The sequence below is a fragment of the Rhagoletis pomonella genome, unplaced genomic scaffold, assembly GCF_013731165.1.
Source record: "Rhagoletis pomonella isolate Grant_MI unplaced genomic scaffold, Rhpom_1.0 Rhpom_scaffold_00001, whole genome shotgun sequence".
NCBI classification, from domain to species: domain Eukaryota; kingdom Metazoa; phylum Arthropoda; class Insecta; order Diptera; family Tephritidae; genus Rhagoletis; species Rhagoletis pomonella.
The window spans coordinates 59,906,816-59,925,008 of NW_023458555.1; the positions used below are offsets into that span (position 1 = coordinate 59,906,816).

At 41.7% G+C, this 18,193-nt stretch overlaps 1 protein-coding gene across 2 annotated transcripts in view; it reads right to left on the reverse strand.

The window, feature by feature from the left end:
• LOC118746715 overlaps positions 1-6,055 on the reverse strand; it is a 50,388-nt gene extending 44,333 nt beyond the window's left edge. The window contains exons 1-3 of one of the 2 annotated variants that reach the window (XM_036480615.1): positions 5,512-6,055; positions 4,175-5,456; positions 3,803-4,117 (exon numbers count right to left, since the gene is read on the reverse strand). In XM_036480615.1, the coding sequence (XP_036336508.1) occupies positions 3,803-4,117; positions 4,175-5,456; positions 5,512-5,940 (2,026 nt within the window). In that variant the 5' untranslated portion in view covers positions 5,941-6,055. Of the gene's footprint in view, positions 1-3,802; positions 4,130-4,174; positions 5,457-5,511 lie in introns of both variants that reach the window. The other variant, XM_036480607.1, reaches the window with a different exon arrangement.
• Positions 6,056-18,193: the final 12,138 nt, after the last annotated feature.

Genomic DNA, 18,193 nt, shown 5'->3' on the forward strand with positions numbered 1-18,193 from the left:
ATATTTTAGTAACTACTGGATATTATTCACTCAAAATTGATATTCACAATAAGTTTAAGACGAGAAATAAGAATATTCTAAACTTTCGGAAAATGGGCGTAGCCACGCCCACTTATGGTTACATGTGTATATCTTGGTAACCGCTGTACCAATTTCTTCCAAACTTGGCACTGTTGTTGGCTTCGCACAACATACCCAATGGCCGAAAATGTTTAAAATCGGACAATAACCACGCCCACATCCCTTATAACGGTAATTTAGAGAAATACAAAATCTTCAATAAATCAGTAAATATTAAAGATAATTTATTCAAAATTGATGCTTGCAACAATTCTTTCCCAAGAAATACGTTTGTGATAAAATTTTGGAAAATGGGCGTGGCACCGCCCACTTATGATCACATATATATATCTCGGTAACCGTTCTACCAATTTGTAGCAAACTCGGTATGGTTATTGTGCTTGCCACATAAAAGCAAAACGTTGAAAATTATTGAAAGCGGACTAAAATTGAGGCCGCTTTTCATATAACGGTAAATTTCAGAACTGCTTGAAACTTCAAAATTTCGAAATCTAAGGACTCTAATTTACTCAAAATTGATACGCCCCGGCTTACCATGTAGCGGTATCTTTCGGAAAGGTGAAAACGCGTGCGCCGGGTATTTAATGTTCGGCTCCGCCCGAACTTAGACTTTCTAACTTGTTTTAGTTAAATTACTGACAGGCTCAATTTCAAGTCCGCTTCTTCTGGGTGGAGTTAGCCTTAATGTTCCCTCCCGGGTATCAAGACCCTTTTGTCCCCTATTTCTGAAAGCTTTTAAAACTAATTTTGAATTGCACGACCCACTCCGTTGCTTATGCCAGGATTTTAACTCTCATTCCAGCACGTTTGATGTATCAGATCCGCTTTTCAGTATTAAGAAAGCGGTACTCTCCTCTCTCAATAAATGAATTATTAACATAAGGTGCAATCCCGTATTCCTCGGACACGGACTAGTAAAACTGTCAAAAAATACACTAGCACAGGCATAATGAGTGACTTATAAAGTGTGATCTTTACAAACGTAGCCCTTGTTTTTACCGATAATATCGATATCGTTGTTGTTGTGGTTGTTGTAGCGGCTACAACAACCCCGCCCAGATAGGCTAATATCTCAGTCGTTGTTGTCAAGATCCACTAACGGTAGCTCCAAGAAGCGTGCAGCTTCCATAGGGACGACGCCGTTAGGGTTGTGGGGCTTTCCGGGCATGCGAAGAGATGTTTCGAGTCGTGGGGGGTCTCTCCGCATGCCGGACACTCGTTCGGCACATCCTCATTCAACCTACTCAAGTAGGAGTTTAACCTGCTGCAGTAGCCGGAGCGAAGTTGAGCGAGTGTAGTGCGTGTCTCTCGAGGCAGATGAAGCTCCGTCACGTCTATGTCCGGGGGCGGTATGCCTAGAACGGCATTCACAGGTCTAGAGTCTGCATAACTCGAGACTGACTCCCTGTGAATGCCGTTCAGGCCAGTCGTAAGCTGTCGGGTCCAGAGGTTGCTTGATGAACCTCTGGACTTCGTCCGTCAGTTCATATGATATTCATATGCCTCCTGACGTGCCTAGGCGAGGGCTCCTCTGCAAGCAGTTGTCTGTTTGGGTGGCCACTTCTGTGGCTCCCGATCAGGAACTGCTTGCAGAGCATTATGTTGTGCTCCTTTATGGGGAGCATTTGCGCCTCGCGTCCTACTAGTCCCCGGCGACCACACTGGCGCTGCGTAATTCAAAACCGGCCGGCCTATTGCCTTGTATGTTGCCAGCAACGTTTCTTTGTCTTTGCCCCAAGTACTGCCGGCTAGCGACTTGAGGACCTTGTTGCGGCTCTGTACTTTATTGACAGTAGCGGTTGCGTGCGCAGAGAAGGAGAGCAGGCTGTCGAATGTTACTCGGAGTATTTTGGGGTTATTCACCATCGGAATTGGTGTGTCATCGACGTGAATTCCCAGCGGTAGCCTGACCTCCTTCGTCCAGGTTGTGAACAGGGTCGCAGAGGATTTCGTAGGGGAGAGGGCTAGATACTTTGCAGTGAAGAAGCGAGAAAGTTCGGAGAGATACCCGTTTACCAAATTTTGGTTGTAAACTTTTGCTTATTTTGTATGTAAACACACTCAGCTCACACATGTGAATAACCAAAAATACTTTCAAATTCATTAGAATCCACTTAAACAAGTAATTAAATACTTTTCAACATGAATTAGCAGAGTGCACTTTTCCTTTGTTTACAATTTGGTTGCCAAACACACTACAGCTGATCGTTTGACACATTTACCAGAATTTACCAGCAAAAAATTCTCGGACTAACAGCCCTATTCTAATAAAACCTCACAACTGAGTTGTGAGCAAAAATTTGTGAGATTTCTTGTGAGGTCTATTTTGTGAGGTTATTCTTGCCCACACCTCATAAGAAAAAAGCTCAACCAAATCACCATACGAGGTGAAAAGCATTTTGCTGTCTAACAGCTGTTTCGTAAATAAAATAAATACAAAAGATGGATGCTGAACACCAGGAAAAGTAAATATTTTTTCAATCTGTTTTTTTTTTTGATAATTACTGACTTTATTTATTTCCTAGGCGAATTCAAAAAGAAATAACAAAGCAGGAGTAGCTCCAGTACTTCACACAGTTTGCAATCAACACCTTGGTGCAAAAGTTTGTATGGAAATGAAATCCCATGCCTGCTCTAGCTCTTCCGAAACTGCCGAAAAAACAAGCAATAACTCTGCCATTACTGAATATACTTTTAGTTAAAAAAAAAAATGGCACAGACACTGATAGCGAACGAAAATTAACAAAACATTTGCTCAATAAAAATCGGCTGTTTTTCTCTTGTGAGCATAGGGATAACCTCACAATAGTCAGAAACCTCACAATAGTGAGTGTGATGATTTTTGTGAGGGCAACAGAATAGGGCTGTAAAACTTGTAACGTCTGACAGAGATAGAACCGTATTAACTCTCTTTTTTGTCCTCTCAATAGTCAGAGAACCGAGTACGGGATCGATTTCCAGTAAAATCTGACTGATTCTGACTATTTCTGACTAGTCCGGACTCGTACGGGATCGCAACTTAAAAGACATAAAATCAGCTGATGAATTTAGTTCTGTAACTGATCAGCTTTAGATCTCGACACTTAACAAACTCCTGCCTATCGTGACTCGGCGCAAAAATTGAAAATACTGGTTCCATACGTAATGCGGGCTGCGCCCCTCGTGCGGATGGGCGGGAATGGAGGGTAAAAAGCCTTGGGATTATTATTATTATAAGGTGGTTTTGCCTTTATTGCACCGGTCTTCACTTTTTACTTTACATTTTTCATGATGAAATCACAATTAGTATCATAAGCCCTAAAAGAACGCTCGTGATTTACGACTCAATTATGCCCATTACGGTACCAGACGGATGCCATCCGCAAGGATCTAAGTCCGATTCGCACTGCCATAGCAAACGGACCGGAATAGGCATGTATCGACGGATGCCATTCGCGCGAATCTAATCCTTCACTCTCGCTTGTTATGACAGCGCAAATCGGATTACATCCGAGCGGATGGCATCCTTTGAATTACGGTATAGGCATGAATGCCATTTTTAACGACTTGGGTACAATTCTCCTTCCGCAGGATTTTCTTTTTAATGTGGTTTCATTTGAAAATCGGAACCAGTGTGATTTGTGAATCTGTTTGTAATTGCGATTTCTTCAATTTTTTAACAAGTTCTTTAGTCATCCGACAAATTGTGTAAAAAGGGGATAATGTGTTTATATATACTTACCATTTGGAGTACTACTGCAGTAAGAAGACTCCGACTGATTTTCGGGGTTTTCCATACTGAAATTGGAATAGGAACTTCCTTCACGATATTTTATTGTACCACTCTCGTCTAATTCTTCCGATGTACTTTTAATGGATTCAAAGAGCGGTGATTCCGGCGAAACTGACTTTAGTACATGTTTGGATTCAATAATATCGCACTCAACAGAAATGGGGTCGCAATCGGTTTTAGTTGCCTTAATCTCACAAACTTCTGTACTTTGTGCACGTTCGGATGCATACACCTCCTCAAGTACGCATGAATTGTCTGATATATCTGAAAGATAATCTAGCATTTATTGATTAGCATAGTTGGTACCTGTATTTAATTTACTAGGTTTCTCCTGGTTTGTACTATTACTGTCGTCAGTCACAACTTTAACAACACGTTTCTTTGATTTCTTAGCATAATTCACCGCCTTGCTTTTTTTAACGCCTAATGCTGGGCATGATAACTTTCTTTCGTCAATTTGCTCCATTTTCGTTGCTTTAGAAGACCGAAGATCAATGCTTGCCGTAGTACTATCTGCATCCACATTGTATTCCTTCTTTCTTAGTGGAGTTGGCAGCTTCTTGATCAATACCGTCGGTTGCAGCTTTTGTTGTAATGGTGCCGCTGAAAATGATTTTGAAGGCTTACTCGTGGTTTGCAATTTACTGTTTACGAATTCCTTTGATAAGGTCTTTGAGTCGTCAGAGTGCATTGGAGTTAGAGGTACAGCAGTAATCGCAGTCATATTGGATGTTGCAAAAAGATGATTTGGGGAACTCTTCATGGAGTTGGACTCGGACACATCTACAAGTACAGCGCTCTCATTAGCACTAAGATTGAATTGCGGCTTTTGTAAACGCTTATTAAACGGTTGTGCAATAGAATTATTTATTATGTTGGTAGCTTTTGCAAGATCTTCGTGCATAATAACTACAGATTTCGGATTAATAAAAAAAATCCCCTGACTTCCTGAAAACGGTGGAGACATTTGAGATACTTTCGAATCTAGCATTAGCATTGGATTCGCGTTATTCACAGAAGTTGTAATATCAGAAATTGTACTTTGAGAAATGATACCCAATGCGGATATCTCCGAGGACGGTTGACTTGTTTTACACGATCCCTCTAAAGATTGTGTAAGAGATGTTTCGTTTGAATTTAAGTTTAGATCAAAAGTAGTATTATCGCCAGATGCTTTATTCGTGACTTTGGCAGTTGGTTTTATGTTCCTATTTTTGTTTAGTTTACGTCGACGTTTAGCAGTCCGCGAGCCATTTGTCCGTTTAGCAGGCTTTTCTATTTTAACAGTCTCAGTTAGATCAATTTGTTGAACATCGATATTATGAAGTTTATTACTCGGCTGTTCCTTACTGGTAGTGGTGACGACCTCTTCAGTGCCAACACCGGTAGCATTGTTTACAGTATCGGGTGCCGGTTTATCATGCTGTAGTTGACGTAGTAATTTGTCCTCTTTCCCATTCAATTCGGCTATAATTTCTGTGAGCTCTGATTTTACTCCCTTTAAGGCAGCTTGGGATTGAGGGATCTTGACATTTTTAATTTTAGAAAAACATTCCTCGATTTCATCAAGACTTCGTTCATTGTCGGAATTTAATGTTATATTCTAGAACATAAGAAAAACTTTATTAACAAGTAAATTTATATAACCAATTATTAACCTCCTCCACATTGAAAATGCTTTCGTCTATAACCAAGGGTCGATCATCATCATCGTCATTGGCGTCAATTTTTTCCAATTGTTGTGCAATTGATTTCAGCGATCTCATTTCGTCCGCAGATAATTCCAATGACTTTGGAACAATACACATTTCCTTTTCCAAAACCGCTTTAAGTAACTGCAATTGCTCGTTACTCAGTTTAATTTCAAGTAATTTTCTTAGTGGTATATTCAGTAATTGTTGAATGCTTTTTACATTTAATGCAGATAACATTTCAAACTGTTTTGCTCCTAAGAAATCCAAAATGCTTCTAAGTTCCCGTGGAGAAGATGTTAGTGATTTTTTCAACTCGTTGTTATCTCTTATAGCCGTTTCGTTCCAATCCAATGCAATTTTACTTCGGTCCTCTGAGAGATTTTTCACATCCATAACAACTAAAAAGTTAAATCAAAATATATAAGCGGAAAGAAGTTAAGCGTGAACGTTTATTTCGCTTTAAAAACTTAAATCGTTTTACACGCGAATTCTCATTATGAGTTGGATTTAAAAAATATTGCCATGGGAAATCTAAGCTAATGACTAGTTTTGTTAACCTGATGGCACAGAAACACATTTTTAAATTCCGAAATTTGTCATTAAAATTTTGTATTTAATACCCAGTGGAAATCCGGGATAATAGAATAAAGTATTTCGTATTTCATATTTTCATATATGTATTTCATATTTTCAAGTACATGCTGTGTAATATAACACTTAGTATTAGGTGATTCATCGTAAGCGACAAAAGGTAAATTTTACACGAGTCTTTTTTTAATTCATTCTTAAACAGTGCAAAAATTTAATTAGATTTAAATGGGCAACAACATTATTGAATGCTAGCTTTCTAATAGGACTATTTACTTTTTCCACAGTTTATTTTCTAAATGTAAAATGGCGCTTACGATGTTTTTCCGGAACATGCTGAGAGGACAGTTATCAAGAATTGACGGTTGCGATAGTTTTTGTGTTGTATAATCTGGACATTTATAATCAAAGGAGTGTGAGTACTTTAAGGATTGTTTGAGAAAACTGAATTTTAAGTCATTTAAATAGTTTATATGCCAATCAGCAGAATAAGCTCAACATATTTTCAACTTTTCGGCTGTTCGGTGCATCTACTAGTCAGTGATTCCCAAAGTTGTCCGCGTGGACCTCCAGGGGTCCACGGGAGAATCGATGGGGGTCTACGTTGGCGCGAAAAAAATATAGGGGTCCACGAAAATTATCTGGTTTCGATATTAAACAACCAAAATGGTGGCTTCATAGCCTCTTTTTTAACTTAATTTTTTAATTAAATTTTTAGAATGGTGTATTGTGCTCTGGTGCTTTCAATGCTAAAGGATATTACGCCACCATTACCTTTGCTGAAGAGACTCTATTATGTCGAGTTCCCTGAGGCTGAATGCTGGTTTAATTCCAGCTTTGAGCCTGGACTCATACATTGTCGAATCTTCACCGATGGCTCCAAAACTAACTCATGGTCAGGATCTGCGGTCTTGAAGTAAATGTGGATAAGATTTACTTTTCTCTTGGGGAATATGCTTCGGTCTTCCAGGCTGAGGTATTTGCAATCCTCAAAGCCATGAACTACGTGGTGGGAAATAGGTGGAAGGGAAAGAGTTTACGTGTCTACAGTGATAGACAAGCTGCACTTGGCTATCTAAGTACTTCCAAACTAGTTCAGCAATGCAAGTCTCGGCTAAATTATTTTGGTAAACATAACGAGCTTACTTTACTCTGGATGCCATTTCATTCTGGAATACCTGGTAATGAGACATCTGACCCTTTGGCCACAGTCGGCTTAGACCAGGCATTCCTCGATCCGCCATCGAAACCACTATCAGAAACTAGGTGACTACTTCGCTCAGCAATGACTGGCAGGGATCGAGGGGATGCAAAACTCATGTGGGCTTCAATCTAAAATGGTCTATATAGATTTTCGCTTTCATCGAGTAGTCGGGACTCCAGACAACTTATTGGACTGCTGACTGATCACTTCACATGGGTCAAACACCTGACTGTGATAGGCGTAAATAACAACTCCATTTACCCATCCTGCCTTGAAGAGGATGGGACGGTAGAACACTTTTTGTGCTTCTTGCTTTGTTAGCTCTTGTGATTGTTTGTCATCGACTTTTCTAGATTTGGTCTTTTCTCTATTGTCAGTTTCTGAATTTCTGAATCTGACCTGAAATGAGACAATCTTAGAAAACACCTTCAGGGCTCACACCCAAAGGCGGTTCACCGATGGCTCAAAAACCGACGAAGGGATAGGAGCTGGAATATTTGGCCCTAGGGCTAAGATCTCCATCCCCTGGGAAACTACGCCAGTATATTTCAAGCGGAGGTTTACACCATAAGTGTTTGTGCGGGAATAATTCTGAACCCTTCCTTGCATTGGTGCCTCATACAATCAAGGAGGAGTAAGAGCAGAAGAGCGAAGGCTAAAAGGAGCACATTAAGAGAACACGCCTGGGCTAAGGCAGGCGAAAGAACTTCTTAGGGGATATAATCCCAAAAGATCTAGGGAACTAATAACCCTTAAAAAGACTAACCTGAGATTCTTAACAGGAATGCTAACGGGGCTCTGCAGACTGCGGACCCATATGCATAACCTGGGGATCAGTGCAGACTATTTGTGTCGGTACTGCGACATGACAACAGAAACCTCGCGGCATCCCCTATTTAAATGCGATGCGATTGCGAGAAGAAGGCTAACACACCTGGGAAGGATGTGGCCAGAGGCTAGGCATATACACTCTCTACCACCCTCGAAACTGCTCGGATACATCAGAGCATTGGGACTGGATGATGAGCTCCGAGGGCACAATAGACCTAAGGTCGCAGTGCACAGCCTCTAAAAATCTATGTATCTATCCCCTGAATTTAAAGTTTGGCGTAAAAAGCTTTGCGATTTTGTTTCAAATTTTGTGTTTTAAAAATGTGAGTGAGAAACATTTTTCGCATCACTTTTAAACTCGAGAGCTATAAAACCAAAAATGATGCCATAAAAAAAATAAACTATTTTACAAACACGCCAGATGCGAATTCATGAGTGAACCAAACGTGTCAGGAGTTTATGGTGAAGAAAATGTAAATAACGATAGCGCTCGGAGTGATATTAAAAAATATAGCTCCCCGGAGCGAGCGAGTATTGTGATGACTTTACGAGCTCAGTTAATTTTCTTGGAACTTGTGTGTAATCACTTTATTTAAATAAATTGAACACAAGAAAACATTTTATTATTATTTTCGCCACTCCGAATTCTGTTTTAGTACTCACTTGTGGTGCATTTTACATCGTTAGATCTAACCTTACATTTTTTTTACGAGCTTTGGGAATATGTTAGAAATGCAGCAGCAGGGGGTCCACCGAAACCAGTAAAGTTTTGAAAGGGATGTACGCGAAAAAAAGTTTGGGAACCTTTGTACAAGATTGTCCACAAGTTTTCTTCGTGGATGCAGAGATAACGCTCATTCAGTTCTCTAACAAACTAAAACGACCACAGTGGGGCCACTATTTTGTATTTTTTTTACCTTTTTTAAAAAGAATGAGAAAAAAGTAAAATTTAATTCTATGGATAAGTTTTCGATATATTTGCAGGTGTGCATGGCGTATGAGTAACATTATTTCCTGCTACTTTTGCGTACAAAATCTTTGCGCATTTTCATATGACTACTTATTACTTCTTTATTTATCCATAGATTTTCTTCATTGTCAACTTTATTTTTTTGTAACAAAACAGGCTTTAACACAGCCTTGAATGTACTCAACGTGCGCTCGACATGAGTTAATATAAGTGGCGCCCAATTTAAATATGGAAATTTTGAAACTTTTACATTATCAGAAATAAGGGCTTTTTCCTCGCTATAATCACTTTTTAACGGGATAATAGGCAAAAAAGGCAAATATCTTAAAAAAGGCAACATCAAATGTGTATATATGGAATCAGGGAATGCTAAATCGTGGAAATTCTTAATCGAATATACTCTATCTCTTTAGCCGAAAAAAGGCAATTTCCATAAAATCCGTACCCTGCTTATAAGACTTTTAGAAATACTTGTTGAAGGCCCATCAATGTTGCTTGATATACTACTTAACCGTTTAGCGCCTGAAGCTACAGCCGGTTGTTGCCGCCACTGTCTAAAATATATGTATTATAATAGTAATAATAACAGATTGGCGCTTAGACATATGTTATTGCTTGGCCGAGCTTCTCCTCCGACTTGTGGCGTGCGCCTTGATGTTGTCACACAATGGGTAGGGACCTACAATTTTACGCCGAGTCCGAACGGCGATTGTATTTTTATAAGAAGCTGTTTTTCATGGCAAATACTCTCGGAGGTTTACCATTGCCTACCGAGGAGCGACCGCTGTTAAGAAAAAACCTTTTTTCTACATTTTTTGCGTTGTTGCTTTGACCAGGGCTTGAACCCAGGTCCTGCTTACCACTACACCACAGCGGCCGCTAGTCCTTTCATTTTTATCGATAAATTAAAATGATTTGTCACGAGTCGTAAGACGAGTTCTTTAATTGAGCCAATTGATTCGTCAATTGTACTTTAGTTAGATCGTGCATAAAGTAGATTAAAAGCAATTAAACAAAATCTCTTGTTGCTGTTGTTGTAGCGGCTACTAAGCCCCACCCCGGTCGGTTCATCCGTCAACGTTGTCATCCATTTCAGGTAGGGGGAGGCCCAGGAAGTGTGCGACTTTCACAGGGTATGTCCATAGGAACAGGGGCGTCAGCTGAGTGGGGTTCTCAGGGCATGTGAAGAGGTGCCGAGTCATGTGGCGACTCTCCACATGCCGGGCAAAGTTGCCAACCCCCATTATGTACGCTACTCCCGCAGGACCCAAATTTTTGAGCATCAACATGCATATTCCGTCGGGTCCAATGGCTTTGGAGGATTTCGTCTTCCCGATGGCTACCCTTACCTCACCGCTGGTGAAAACAAGAAGCGCATTTGGCATTTTGTGCCGCCTTCTGGTCACTCGACGTTTGGCTTTATCCAGGGCAGGATGCAGTATGAACTGCCGGCTAAAATAGTTCGCGCATCGCTCCCATTGAGGTTAGTTATCGATTAGAGAATGATTGGAGGACTAGCCACATTCTCCAATCTCAAACGTTAGAGAACGACTCGAAAAACTATCGAGAGTCATAGCGATCTCAACAAAAATGGGACATAGTTCTCGACTCGAAAAAATATTAATTCTCTAATCGTATTCCAATGTTGGGCTCTAATGGGATTCGAATGTGAATTTGAAATTGCCTTGCTTTGGTTGTAAAATTCGTTAAATGTATTTGCAATAAAATAATAATGACTTATTTGAACTTAAAAATAATTTATGATTTCATTCATTTGGAATATTGCTTATTTACATTTATTTGAATTTGCGTTGTTTCTCTAATCGTTCTCGAATCGAATTCTAATGTAATTCTCTAACTTCGTCATCGACCCCTAGTTATCTAATGTAGAATTCCAAATTTCTCTAACGTTAGAGACTGTGTTTGCTGGGTCCGGGTCACCAAAGTCTATTTCGACTCTGTCGTCACGCTTCGTCGGGTTGGACAACGACCTCACGGTTGACCAAAGCTCACACCAGAGGCAAAGTTGCAGGTCTTCAACTGCTCTTCCCATTTCTCCCGCTTATGTACGTTCACAAGTTGCCGAATCTCCGAATTGAGATCCTTGATACGGAGATTTCCTGGATCGGCCTGACGAAGGTTGTTGTTGTTGTCGTGCTCACCGGCTAGAACAGCCGCTTCAGCATGAAACCTCGGACGTGGATGCTTAATACATCCTGCTGGGATGAAGCGAGCTGCAGCAGCAGTGACAACCCTGCGGAATTTACGTTCACCTACGTGAACGTCGGTAGGTATGGGCAGTGCAGTGAAGGCGCCCTCAGTAACATCCGTGAAGCCTTTCCAGTCAGCTTTGGAAAAGTTGACATAAGTCCAGTGATCCACTGAAGCAAAGTCGGCAGGTTTATCAATCGAGATGACTATGGGCAGATGGTCTGATGCTAGTCAGCATAGGTCGCCATGATACGCTGTTTATCAGACCAGCGCTGACAATTGGCAGATCTGGCGAGCTGCAGCAGCTGCCCATAATGCTGGTGGGTGCGTCGTCGTTCATTGTGCAGAATGTCGAATCGTCTACCTGCTCAGCCAGATGTATTCCCCTACGATCATTTGACAGGCTTGAGTGCCAAAGATCGTGGTGCGCGTTAAAGTCACCAACTACCATACGGTTTTCACCTCCGAGTAGCGCACCTATTTCAGGGTGATATCCTCCCGCGTCGCGTGGGAGGGATGCAACTGGGCAGCACAGCAGGAGCCAACAGCGTTAAAGTCACCAACTACCGTACGGTTTTCATCTCTGAGTAGCGCACCTATTTCAGGGTGATATCCTGCCGGGCAGCAGGGGCCGATCCCGGAGATCCCCGTATAAGGGATCTCAACGCGGAGATTCGGCAACTAGTAAACGTACATAAGCGGAAGAAGTGGGAAGAGCATCTCAAGACCTGTAACTTCACCTCAGGTGTGAGTAAGCTTTGGTCAACCGTGAGGTCACTGTCCAATCCGACGAAGCACGACGACAGAGTCGAAATTTCTTTCGGCGACCATGCTTCGTCGGACCCGGAAACTGCCAACAACCTGTGCCCCCCTTGCTATCACTTGCGGTGAAGTTCAGGTCGCCATCGGGAAGGCGAAAGCCTCCAAAGCCATGGGTCCCGACGGAATATGCATGCTGATGCTGAAAAATTTGGGTCCTGCGGGGGTAGCGTACCTAACGGAGGTCCTCAATTTGTCCATGGCCACTCTCATCATCCCAGATATCTGGAAGGTGGGGAGAGTGGTCCCATTGCTCAAACCGGCGAAACCCGCCAACATAGGAGATTCTTATCGTCCGATAACACTCCTTTCCCTAGTAGCGAAGAAACTAGAGGCCTTGCTACTCTCGTATTTCACAAACCACTTGACCCCAGCGAAGCATCAGCATGGTTTCCGTAAAGTGCACAGTACAACAACAGCACTTAACGCCATAAACACTCAGATAACTCGTGGCCTGAACCGTAAACGTCCCTGTGAGAGAACGATTCTAGTAGCGTTGGACCTGTCAAAGGCTTTTGACACTGTCAGCCATTCCACGCTACTAGAAGATATAGAGGCTTCCTCTCTCCCACAGAGGCTCAAACGGTGGTCGGCAAATTGTCTAAGTGGTCGACACTCGTCGATAATGTTTAGAGACAAATCGAGCAAACTTAGGAAAATAAAACAGGGAGTTCCACAGGGTGGTGTCCTTTCCCCGCTACTGTTTAACTTTTACATTTCAAAGCTCCCTCAACCACCAGAGGGAGTCTCGATTGTCTCTTACGCCAACGATTGCTCGATCATTGCGACTGAGAATGGAATTGATGACCTGTGTTCGAAAGTAAACGGATATCTCTCTAATACTTTCTCGCTTCTTCACTGCAAAGTGTCTAGCCCTCTCCCCTACGAAATCCTCTGCGACCCTTTTCGCAACCTGGCCGAAGGACACACCAATTCCGACGGTGAATAATCCTAAAATTCTCAGAGTAACATTCGACAGCCTGCTCTCCTTCTCTGCGCACGCAACCGCTATTGTCAATAAAGTACAGAGCCGCAACAAAGTCCTCAAGTAGCTAGCCGGCAGTACTTGGGGCAAAGACAAAGAAACGTTGTTGTTGTAGCGGCTACAACAACCCCGCCCAAGACGGTTGGCATCTCAGTCGTTGTCGTCAAGTTCCACTAACGGCAACCCTAGGAAGCGTGCAGCTTCTGTGGGGTTTGTCCACAGGGACAAGGCCGTTAGGGTTGTCGGGTTTTCCGGGCATGCGAAGAGATGTTTCGAGTCATGTGGGGTCTCTCCGCATGCCGGACACTCATTCGGCACATCCTCATTCAACCTACTCAGGTAGGAGTTCAACCTGCTGCAATAGCCGGAGCGAAGTTGTGCAAGTGTTGTGCGAGTCTCCCGAGGCAGATGAAGCTCCGTCTCGTCTATGTCCGGGGGTGGTATGCCTAGAACGGCATTCACAGGTCTAGAGTCTACATAACTCGAGACTGAGTCCCTGTGAATGCCGTTCAGGGCCTGTCGGTAAGCTGTCGGGTCGAGGTTGCTTGATGAACCTCTGGACTTCGTCTGTCAGTTCATATAGATGCCTCCTGACGTGTCTAGGCGAGGGCTCCTCTGCAAGCAGGTCTGCTTGGGTGGCCACTTCTGTGGCTCCCAATCAGGAACTGCTTGCAGAGCATTATATTGTGCTCCTTTACGGGGAGCATTTGCGCCTCGCCGTGTAGATGGTGTTCAGGCGACATCAGGAGGCATCCTGTCGCTGTCCTGAGTGCGGTGTTCTGTACAGTCTGTAGCTTCGTCCACTGCGTCCTACTAGTCCCTGGCGACCACACTGGCGCTGCGTAGTTCAAAACCGGCCGGCCTATTGCCTTGTATGTTGTCAGCAACGTTTCTTTGTCTTTGCCCCAAGTACTGCCGGCTAGCGACTTGAGGACCTAGTTGCGGTTCTGTACTTTATTGACAATAGCGGTTGAGTGCGCAGAGAAGGAGAGCAGGCTGTCGAATGTTACTCCGAGTATTTTGGGGTTATTCACCGTCGGAATTGGTGTGTCATCGACGTGAATCCCCAGCGGTAGCCTGACCTCCTTCGTCCAGGTTGTGAACAGGGTCGCGGAGGATTTCGTAGCCGCTACAACAACAACAACAAAGAAACGTTGCTGGTCGCCGGGGACTAGTGGACGAAGCTACAGACGGTACAAAATACAGCACTTAGAACAGCGACTAGATGTCTCCTGATGTCACCAGAACAACCTCCTCCACGACGAGGCGAAAAAGCCCCCAATTAGGGAGCACAACACGATTCTCTGCAAGCAGTTTCTTTCTGGGAGCCACAGATGTGGCCACCCAAATAGACAGCTTCTTGCAGAGGAGCCCTCGCCGAGGCACGTCAGGAGACATCTATATGAACTGACGGACGAAGTCCAGAGGCTCATTAAGCAACCTCTGGACCCCTCAGCTCACAGACAGGCCCTGAACGGCATTCACAGGGACGCAGTCTCGAGTTATGTAGACTCAAGACCTGTGAATGCCGTTCTAAGCACACAAACACCGGACATTGACGCGACGGAGCTCCATCTGCCTCGGGAGACCAGGACAACAATAGCCCAACTTCGCTCTGGCTACTGCAGCAGGCTAAATTCCTACCTGAGTAGGTTAAATGCGGATGTGCCGAACGAATGTCCGGCATGCGGAGAGAACCCCCACCACTCGAAACATCTCTTCGCATGCCCGGAAAACCCCACCACCCTAACGGCGTCGTCCCTATGGACCGACTCCATAGAAGCTGCACGCTTCTTGGAGCTACCGTTAGTGGATCTTGACAACGACTGAGATATTAGCCTATCTGGGCGAGGTTGTTGTAGCCGCTACAGCAACAACAACAACGATATCGATATTATCGGTAAAAACAAGGGCTACGTCTGTAAAGATCACACTTTATAAGACACTCATTATGCCTGTGCTAGTGTATGGCGCGGAGGCATAGAGAATGAGAGCATCTGATGAGGTGGCTCTTGGAGTTTTCGAGAGAAAGATTCTGCGAAAGATTTACGGACCTTTACGCGTTGGTGATGGTGAATATCGCAGACGATTTAACGATGAGCTGTATGAGCTTTACAACGATATAGACATAGTGCAGCGAATTAAAACTGGCTTGGCCTTGTCGTTCGAATGGACAGAAACGCTCCTGCTCTGAAAATATTCAACGCCGGCCGCGATACTGGTAATAGAGGAAGAGGAAAGCCTCCTCTGCGTTGGAAGGACCAGGTGGAGAAGGGCTTGGCTTCACTTGGCATTTCCAATTGGCGTCAGTTAGCACAGAAGAGAGGACTTAGCCAAAATCGCTTAGGCGGTTACAGCGCCAATAGATGGAGAAAATCTATCTGCGCGTTTTTGAGAAATTGCATTCCAAACTTCAATCGCGATTTCCCACAACCTGCCGAAATTAACATATGACAATCTTTTACCAAGGCGACGATGTGTATATTTAAATTTTTAGATTCGGGTCACGCGTTTGGGCACAACAATCCAAAATCATTGTAAAAATACCTAAACCGTACCCCTCGGAGAAGCAATACCCTCAACTCGATGTTTTGTTCTCACAATTTTCGGCCTGAAAAATGTCAATATTTTGGCTAGATCGTTTCCATAAATTCATGTTATTCATTTTAATACTTACATTATTTTGTATTTGTTAAATTGTATCGTATCGTATAAAAATGGACAACCGCTTGCAAGCGTATGGAATTGAGCTGATACAATAGCTATCGTATGGCAATACCAAACTTTACTCGCACACTTGTTCAATGCTCATTACTCGAAAATTTTCGAGCATGAGCTCGAGCAATTCGATTTTTTTCGAGTAATTTGAGCCATGATAAAAATATAGTAAGGTAGAACCGCTGAGAGTCACTTTTAAAATTCTTGACGTTTCCAAACAATTTAATTTTTAAATTTACTCACAAACTCACACACACATTTTCATTTTCAATCTCAAGCAACAACAATTTCGAACAATTTCAATTTTTTATTTTCACTTTTATATGATTTTAAAATGTTGGCAAACTTCAAAAAAAAATCATGGCCGACAAATTGAGAGAACGGTTCTACCTTGCTATGTTTTTATCATGATTTGAGCAATGTTTTTTTTTTATTATATTGACTATTTTGGTAACAACTTTTTAAATTTTTCAAACTATTGATATATAATGCAAAGATTGTTACATTGGTATTTAATAATATAATTTATTTAACATAAAATAGAAAGCAGCTGCTGACAAATACAATTTACAAATTTTCTTTTGCTTATGAAATTGTTCAAAAACTCGAAAATTTTGAACAAACCATGATAAAAATATAGTAAGATAGAACCGCTGAGAGTCACTTTTAAAATTCTTGACGTTTCCAAACAATTTAATTTTTAAATTTACTCACAAACTCACACACATTTTCATTTTCAATCTCAAGCAACAACAATTCCGAACAATTTCATTTTTTTTCTTTTTACTTTTATATGATTTTACCCACCATGCAAAACATGAGAAATAGGCAACAATCGTCAATGGCAACAAATTGGCGACTCACCGATTTATTGCCTTGGTGACAAATCGGCAACAGCATTTTTTCATGTCAATTTTAGAATAAATAAGTTATCAAAAATTCCCAAACTTATAAATTTCGCGTTAACAATATTATCCAAAGGCCTCTAATTTATACCAAAGACAGGATTGAAAAAATAGGAAGCCTCATAGCGAAAGAAAGAATTAGTTCCGCTTCTAAGTTCCAATTTTGCATAAAAAAAATAAATGAAGTATTAAAAAGAATAAAATTATTCCAACTATCGCCTGAAGCAATAATAAGGCGATCAGAAAACGATTCATTCAGGTAATAAGAACGTTTCCGGCGAGTTGCCTTCGGCGGACGTTTTAGAACGACTGGTAATAAGAAATCGATACGATGGCGATATTGCCGACAATAAATTTTTTTTCCGAGGGCGACACGTTTTCTTATTGCCGGCAACAAAAATTTTTTGGTGGGTAAAATGTTGGCAAACTTCAAAAAAAAAATCATGGCCGACAAACTGAGAGAACGGTTCTACCTTGCTATATTTTTATCATGGAACAAACATTTGAGCAGTTGAGCAATGAACGAGTTTCGAGCATCGGTTTCGAGTTTCGGGTATCTAGAGCTCTAGTTCATACGCTAGAATTTTATTCGCAATACGGCACAACAGAATGCAAGCGTTTATCGTGAATCGTATGGATTTATAATAGGGGAGTAAGTTAATTGAGAAAGTATCACAAGAGGTTTAAAAAAGTTTTAAAATCTCATGTTTTCGGCATAGTTTAAGTATGCTGAGGTTTATTAAAATAAATTGCACCTACAGCCGTATCCTAACAAATTCACAAACTTTAGCTCATCACTGCTGTGATTTCTACTGCGCCTCAAAGTTTGCCGCTGCAAAAAATATGCCGCTACAATACAAATTTATAAATTTTTGTGTATTTTTGAGCTAAGTTTTGTGACTCTGTTAGAATAGAGGGGCTAATGTAGCACACAGAAGCGGGTGATGGCGATCTAGTGAATTAAGGTATAAGTTAAGAATACAAATGTTGCAAAAACTAAAAAAAATAAGTATGGTTAAAACCTTTCAAGTGAAATTGAAAATTATATGTAGAAAATAAAAATATTTTCTTGCGTCATAATAAGCGTTCAGTACAAATATTATGCGAATACTGACGCGATAAATCTTGAACATGTAGCATTCGTGCACGATCCATCAATCCATCAATATGGATCGCGATCCAAATATCGTGATAATTACTGACCGTGTGACAAGTATAACGGTATAATTTTTTTGGGGCGAAAATGTCAAAAATCAAATGCCCGCTTTTTTCAAATCCAAATATCGCGAAAACCATCGCACGGATTCTAAAAATTTTGATGTCATTCAATAGGATATATGTGTCGCTTTAATTAAATATATTAGTGTCATTCATATTATCTTAAGTTTTATCAAAAAACCTAATTTATATAAAAA